Raw genomic sequence first — 7565 nt, 5'->3', positions numbered from 1 at the left:
CAGTTCCTTTCCACACCGCCTTCACTTCCCCAACTCGAAGTCAGGTACCCGTTACTGCTGGGTGGGCAGGAGGGGGCGAAAATAATCCATGTTCGAACCGAGGCTCGAACCTGGACTTTCCGCTTCGGAGACGAGCGCACTAAACGCTCCGCCACAGCACCCTCTAAAAGAGTAACAAACACAGAAAAGAAGGAAGAGGGATCAGGACGACGATAGATGGTAGGAAAGAAGAAACAAACTACACCAGAGCACCCGCCAACCACCTATGCCTACTCTCTGTGTTTGCGAATGACGTATTTCTTAGTGACGCTGACGTCACGAGTTTTCGTGCAGTTTCGTGAGATTTTTGTGTTTGAGAGGAAACAAAAGGAAGATAAACAAATAAACAAATAAACACTGGGCTACTTCAAAGAAATCCCACCTCAAGTAATTTAATCAGTAAGTATTCGTTCGTTTACAAATTAATTATAAACAGAAAAATGCCCGGAAATGATACATCGCTACAAACAAGAATTATGAAATTTCCATAATTAGTTTTGAAGGTTCTCCAATAATTAGATTCCTAGGCGTTTGTAGAAAAGTGGAGCTAAAATCTAGATTTCATCGGTGTATAAAATAAGTTTCCCGCAGACAGCAACTGTAGCGCAACTAAAATTGCCCTGTGCGCGCCTAAAAATACACCGAGCGCACAAAGCTAACCAAGTCGTGCAACAGTAGGCTATCATCATTAGTGACTTCCTCATTAATTTGGCGCCATGGACTTCCACAACGCAGTTGTTCTGTGTGCTCTTGTGATTGGGAATGCATGGAGACTAGATTTCTAGATCTAGATTTCTAAACTAAGAAAGAAGAAAAGAAAATAGTGGTTTTTGGGTTCACCCTTTGGCCAGTCAGAGGTTTAAAAAAAAAATGTTTTGTCTCCCTGTTGTCACTGAGCTCGGGTTGATCCTGACACGTAGGGTTGAAGTTGAAGCAGCCTGCCCCTTATTAAATGATCTAAACCGTGTCAGTGGAGGCGAAAAGAGTTTACAATAGCTACCCCCCCCCCCCCCCCCCCCCCCAACCCTCTTCAGGATCCATCCCAGGAAAGTTCAAAGTTTGGAGTTTGAGTGAGTAGGCGACACACCAATGTACTTTTGGTTCCAGTCACTTCGCATATAACTATAATTCAGGACCGGGAACGAGAAAACGAAAGTGTTCTGCTATGTCTTCCAGTTTACAAAATTAAATGAAGCGCCTGGCTTAATCATAATTTGTGTAAGAGCTACAGTCGAAGACATAGCTTAGATCTAATAAACCTACTGCATTTTGCTGTTTCCACGTGTACCTACAGTTTGATAAGATGGAATTCAAGTTGTATGAGATGAGTATAGAGAAAGCTTAGCAAATTAAAAAAGTAATTGATAAATTCGTCTTTCAAAATCTCTGATACATTTTTAATGTAGGCCTAGAATCTACGTTCCCTCTCTTGCTCTTTTCTCTCTCGTTTCTTATCCCGCGGCAGCGTCATTCAATGCATTCTGTTTTGTTGTTGTTGTTGTATTTTTTTGTTTTAGAAACAGTTTTAGGGCACTTTCAACACAAGAAGGTCATATAAGTGCCAAAGGTTATAGGTGTCACAAGAGAGTAAAAGTAAAGTCGTTCCCGCATCCGACCCGGACATTGGGGATTGCCTTGTTAGTGAGACAACTTCCTGGGCCTTCGGCATATTGTGGTAGGTTGGACAGTTCCTTTCCACACCGCCTTCACTTCCCCAACTCGAAGTCAGGTACCCGTTACTGCTGGGTGGGCAGGAGGGGGCGAAAATAATCCATGTTCGAACCGAGGCTCGAACCTGGACTTTCCGCTTCGGAGACGAGCGCACTAAACGCTCCGCCACAGCACCCTCTAAAAGAGTAACAAACACAGAAAAGAAGGAAGAGGGATCAGGACGACGATAGATGGTAGGAAAGAAGGAACAAACCACACCAGAGCACCCGCCAACCACCTATGCCTACTCTCTGTGTTTGCGAATGACGTATTTCTTAGTGACGCTGACGTCACGAGTTTTCGTGCAGTTTCGTGAGATTTTTGTGTTTGAGAGGAAACAAAAGGAAGATAAACAAATAAACAAATAAACACTGGGCTACTTCAAAGAAATCCCACCTCAAGTAATTTAATCAGTAAGTATTCGTTCGTTTACAAATTAATTATAAACAGAAAAATGCCCGGAAATGATACATCGCTACAAACAAGAATTATGAAATTTCCATAATTAGTTTTGAAGGTTCTCCAATAATTAGATTCCTAGGCGTTTGTAGAAAAGTGGAGCTAAAATCTAGATTTCATCGGTGTATAAAATAAGTTTCCCGCAGACAGCAACTGTAGCGCAACTAAAATTGCCCTGTGCGCGCCTAAAAATACACCGAGCGCACAAAGCTAACCAAGTCGTGCAACAGTAGGCTATCATCATTAGTGACTTCCTCATTAATTTGGCGCCATGGACTTCCACAACGCAGTTGTTCTGTGTGCTCTTGTGATTGGGAATGCATGGAGACTAGATTTCTAGATCTAGATTTCTAAACTAAGAAAGAAGAAAAGAAAATAGTGGTTTTTGGGTTCACCCTTTGGCCAGTCAGAGGTTTAAAAAAAAAATGTTTTGTCTCCCTGTTGTCACTGAGCTCGGGTTGATCCTGACACGTAGGGTTGAAGTTGAAGCAGCCTGCCCCTTATTAAATGATCTAAACCGTGTCAGTGGAGGCGAAAAGAGTTTACAATAGCTACCCCCCAACCCCCCCCCCCCCCCAACCAAAACAACAGCAACAACAAACAAACAAACAAACAAACTTTTAAAACAAAAGAAAAGAAAAAAACCCCCAAATGAAGAGCACAGGGGAAAAATGACTGTAGTCACAACTTGGAAATTGTGAGGATGCTAATTTCAAAAACTTGTGGACTCATAACGTCATATTTGTTTGACTGGTGATTTATTGTTAAGTGTTGGTGAATGGGAAACCTAACAACAATAATCAACCAACCGTTGAACAGAAAATTTAATACAGTTATGAGTCAACAAGCGTTCAAAATTAGCACCCTCACGATTTTCAATTTGTGACTACAGTCATTTTCCCCCTGTACTCTTCAAAATGATCTCCACAGCAGCGTCCCCTCAACCGCCTCGCCATGAACGCCAAAGACACCGTGGACCTGTCGCCGACCACCTTCCGGCGGATGCTGGCCCTCCACGGCCGCTCCACCACCTGTGGGCTCTTCGGCGCAGACGACGCGATCAACCAGATGGCAGAGATCATGGCGGCCAAACAGGAGAGGGAGAGGAAGAGGAACGGGGACGGCGCAGGGGACGAGAGGAAGGACGAGGAAGGTGATGTCTCCGAGAAGGAGGACGAGGAAGGGGAGAAGGTGGGAACATCGCGGGCAGCTTTGCTAACTTTGGTTTTTGTCTGTTTTTGGAGTTCAAAACTCATTGACTCCTTGACCCTATCCGTACGCCGTGCTTTACTATCGTATCCATACGACACGGGGAACTCAGTGCCACCACTTTCCAAAGAGGAAATTTACTCATCAATCCGAACCGTACGCTTTGCATAACAGTCTGTCAAAATGAGTTTTTAAAAATTTTAAATACTGAAAGTTTCAAAGAGATCTTCGTACTAGAAGTATTCTAAAATGTGAAGAATACAACACCGGGGTACACAATGATCCCAGGGCGTACGGATAGGGTTAATTCTTTAAGAACGAAGTGGACATAATACATGTAAATTGTAATTTGTGCGATCAGCAGCAGATCAAAGCAGCAGACTAAAAATAAAAGCCAACATGGCCAACACATTTTGAACCATCATACACTATCAAATCAGAAAGATGAATAAAAATTTCTCGGAATGGATACAATGTAGTAAATAGGGGACCTGTGTACTTCTGAGAATAGAATATAATGTATAGAGATATTATGTTTATGGGCACCTTTTCCATTTCCTTATCCCCCCCCAACCACCCTTACTCAAACTAACCTTTTGTTAAATCTTGGAAAGGGGTGGGGGGTTGAGGGTTGGGGGATAAGGTTAAGAGTATAAACCCTGCTGTCAAGCGGAGGTAGGCACAATTATCATTACATGTATCATCATCATCATCATCATCATCATCATCATCATCATCATCATCATCATCATCATCATCATCATCATCATCGTTATTATTTATTTATTATTGCAGTATTATAATGACGATGCTTTATTTATTTATTCATCATCATTATCATTATTATTATTATTATTGTTATTATTATTATTATTATTATTATTATTATTATTATTATTGTTATTATTATTATTATTATTATTATTATTATTATTATTATGATGATGATGATGATGATGATGATGATGATGATGATGATGATGATGATGATGATAATAATAATGATAAATATTATTATTAACATCATTATCATTGTTAGCTATACATGTATTCTCTCATTCTTCCCCACCACACGTGTGGCGTCGGTAGCCTAGTGGTTAGGCTACCCCACTCGTAATCGTGAGATTGCGGGTTCGGGGGTTCGAGCCTCAGCTCGGTCTGACGTTGCGTCCTTGGGAAAGGCACTTTACACGAACTTCCCACTTGGCTCGGTCCTATCGGAGACGGACGTTAAACTAGGAGGTCCTGCCCCTTAAATAACCTAATAGTGTTGATAGGGGCGTTTAACCCATACCATTTCACCCACCACACGTACATGTGTCGATGTGTCGTGCAGGGGGTGAGCAAACAGGCGCTGACCAAGGTGGTCCAGGAGATCAGCTCGGCTCTGAAGCCTCCCGCCGACGGAGCCATGAACCCGCCCCTCTCCAAGGCCTACGACGACCAGAAAAACGCCAACCCCAGCTACTCGTTCTACAGGAGGACGTTCAAGGTAATTTTTATTTTAATTTAAAAAAAAAGTAGATTCTAGAGGTTTTACGGCACTTGCAACTGCATACGGTCATATTATGAGCGCCAAGGGGTGGACAGTGGGTGTCAACAGAGAAGTCTTTACAGGGAATCAGACTTACTCTGCTCACCTCTCAAGCTTCAACAGCACAAAGTCTGTTTCGACTATCAAGGCACCCCGGAAATAGCGGGTCACAAGAGTGTGACAAACATACAAAAGAAGTAGAGGAAAAATGACAATAGTAAGGATTAGGAAAGAAAAAGCAGCAGTTCCCTGTTGTAGATCAGACACAGTTATGAGTTTGACATTGATGAATCAGCCCATTTACAATTCTACAGTGCATGAACGAGAAATGCCGCCCCCCCCCCTTTTGGGAATGTCCTAAAGACACTTCAGTCAGTGGCACCGCCACCGGGTTTTTTTTCAAGGTACGACGCCACACAGGTTGTGAATAGGTTCTTGGGGTACATGTACGAGCAAACTACTGTCGCGCTCTGGTGTGGTTTGCTTGCTCCTTCTTTCCTGGTTAAACATCAGCATCTATTGTTCTTATTTTCAATGTATGACGGCACAGGGGTTGGGGGGGGGGGGGGGGGTGTCTCGTGACCTAGAGGTTAAGGTGTTCACCTCTAATTTAAATGTCACGGGATCGAATCCAGGTAGTGACTTTCTTATTGGGACGAACTGCAAAATAGTAGATCTAGGCCGAGGCTACCAAAATAAATCTTTAGTTCCGGTATCCTCGATCTAGGCCATACAACGTACGTAGGCCACACAGCTTCTGTAAAAAAGATATAGAATGGCTGCCAAAGTTTGGTGACTTCCATAGCTTGAGAGTCCTCGGAGTCTGTAGTAGCCTACATCTTTTTTGTGAGTCCGATTACAGATTTTTTGTTCTTTGTTGGTTGTTGTGGGGCTTTTTGTGTTCTTGCTTTTTTTGTTTGTTTCAGTATACTACGTCTCTTCAACTTCATTATTTTGACGACCGCCTGATTTCACAACGATGCCACAAAACAAACATGTCTATTCTGTCGTAAATGACAAAACGTCTCTTTAAAAAAACAACATTTCCTGCAGTTTCGAGATAAAGAGGCTATTTAATAATTGTCAGCGAAACCATTTTAAAAAGGTATCGTTCTTCCGAAATTTAAATGATGATTTATTAAAATTACTAGTCAGTATTCACTTTGATTTTTTTGCCCACAAAAGTAAGGGTAACTGCTCAGGCTTTCGGTTTAAGCAACAAAAAAAAAAAGTTTAGTTTTAGTAAGAGTTTTACGGCACTTGCAACACAATAAGGTCATATAAGTGCCGAAGATTAGAGGTGTTACAAGAGAGTAACATACACAAAAAAAGAGGGAAGAGAGATAAGAACGATAGACGTTTGATAACAAACCACACCAGAGCACCTGCAAAAAAAAATAAAAAAAAAAAAATAAAAAAATGGTGCCCCCCCCCCCCCAAAAAAAAATAGTGCAAAAAAAAAAAAGTCGTTTTGTGAGCTTACTTACAGTACAGCAGTATTGCTCCCGCTAACTCCTCAGGTTCACGGCAAAGAGGCCTGGGAGCACGCTATGCGAGACCTGGGAAGCGTGGACACTCTCATCAACCGCTACGGCTACGTGGTACCATCACTGAGGCGGGACTGACCATCACCACCAGCTGCAGCAGCAACAGCAGCAAAAGCAACAACATCGATAACAACTAAATTATAAGTTGTACATCAACGCAGCAGCTCCAACTGCACGAATCACAAATGAAAAGAAATGGCCGCTAAGACTCAGACTACAAATGCAGCTAACATTTTAATACATCTGCAACAACAAGAACAATAACAGCAATAACAACAACAACAACAACAACAACCACTACAGCTGCAGCAACAAAAAGTGTAAATGCAACAACAACAACAACAACAGACTACATCTGCAACAACAACTTTAACATGAACTGTCGCTAAAAGAACGTTTAAAAAAATACAACGACATCATGTACAACCACAATAACGGCTACAAATATAACAACAACCACAATAACAACAACAACCACCACAACCGCAACAACAGCCACAACAACAACAACAACTGCTACAACAACAAAAACCTGTGCGTTTCCACAAACACAACGGAACAGCCCCAGAACAACCTGTTGTTGTTGTATGGAAGATCCGAACTGATGAACTCCCTTGACCCCCCGGTGAATAAAGGGGTGCCCACTACTACGGCTGGATCGGACCGATCGTCCGACTCGGTCGCCTGAAACTGAAAATAAATACGCTTGTTTTGGAGGCGACCGAGTTGGGCGATCTCATCCGTAGTGGGCACCCCGTATTACATAAGCGAACTCGTCTATGTCAGAAGAGGCTGAGACTAGGAGTGTATAAGATCTGTCAGTCATTGCCGCTGACAGCGCCAAAGCTGTGAGATCACAATCAGTTCTTCACTGTTACTGATACTACTGTAGTCACAATAAAGCGCTAGTTCTGAAAACGACAGCGGCGACCAGAGTTCTCCTTTCATTTCTTCCCTCGGATACTCTTAAAAACACACCTACATACATTACCCTCGTGTGTCCCCGTCAGCCATTTTGTGTGTAAGGCTGTAGTAGTAGGCATGTTACGCTATTAATGAAGGAGGAA

General features: G+C 42.4%; 1 protein-coding gene across 4 annotated transcripts; it reads left to right on the top strand.

Moving 5' to 3' along the window:
* Positions 1 to 308: 308 nt before the first annotated feature.
* Positions 309 to 7565, top strand: LOC101856640. 4 transcript variants are annotated; one of them, XM_005093256.3, is made up of 4 exons: positions 309 to 438; positions 3142 to 3399; positions 4754 to 4909; positions 6472 to 7565. In XM_005093256.3, the coding sequence occupies exons 2-4, from the start codon at positions 3163 to 3165 to the stop codon at positions 6574 to 6576; spliced, it is 498 nt and encodes a 165-aa protein (XP_005093313.1). In that variant the 5' UTR covers positions 309 to 438; positions 3142 to 3162; the 3' UTR covers positions 6577 to 7565. The 4 variants fall into 4 exon arrangements, with proteins under 4 accessions (XP_005093313.1, XP_012935134.1, XP_005093312.1 ...); XM_013079680.2 differs by having other exon boundaries at positions 3139 to 3399; XM_005093255.2 differs by lacking the exon at positions 309 to 438 and adding an exon at positions 2033 to 2162.

Source organism: Aplysia californica, unplaced genomic scaffold (genome assembly GCF_000002075.1).
Source record: "Aplysia californica isolate F4 #8 unplaced genomic scaffold, AplCal3.0 scaffold00060, whole genome shotgun sequence".
NCBI classification, from domain to species: domain Eukaryota; kingdom Metazoa; phylum Mollusca; class Gastropoda; order Aplysiida; family Aplysiidae; genus Aplysia; species Aplysia californica.
This window is presented reverse-complemented; position numbering and strand designations above follow the sequence as displayed.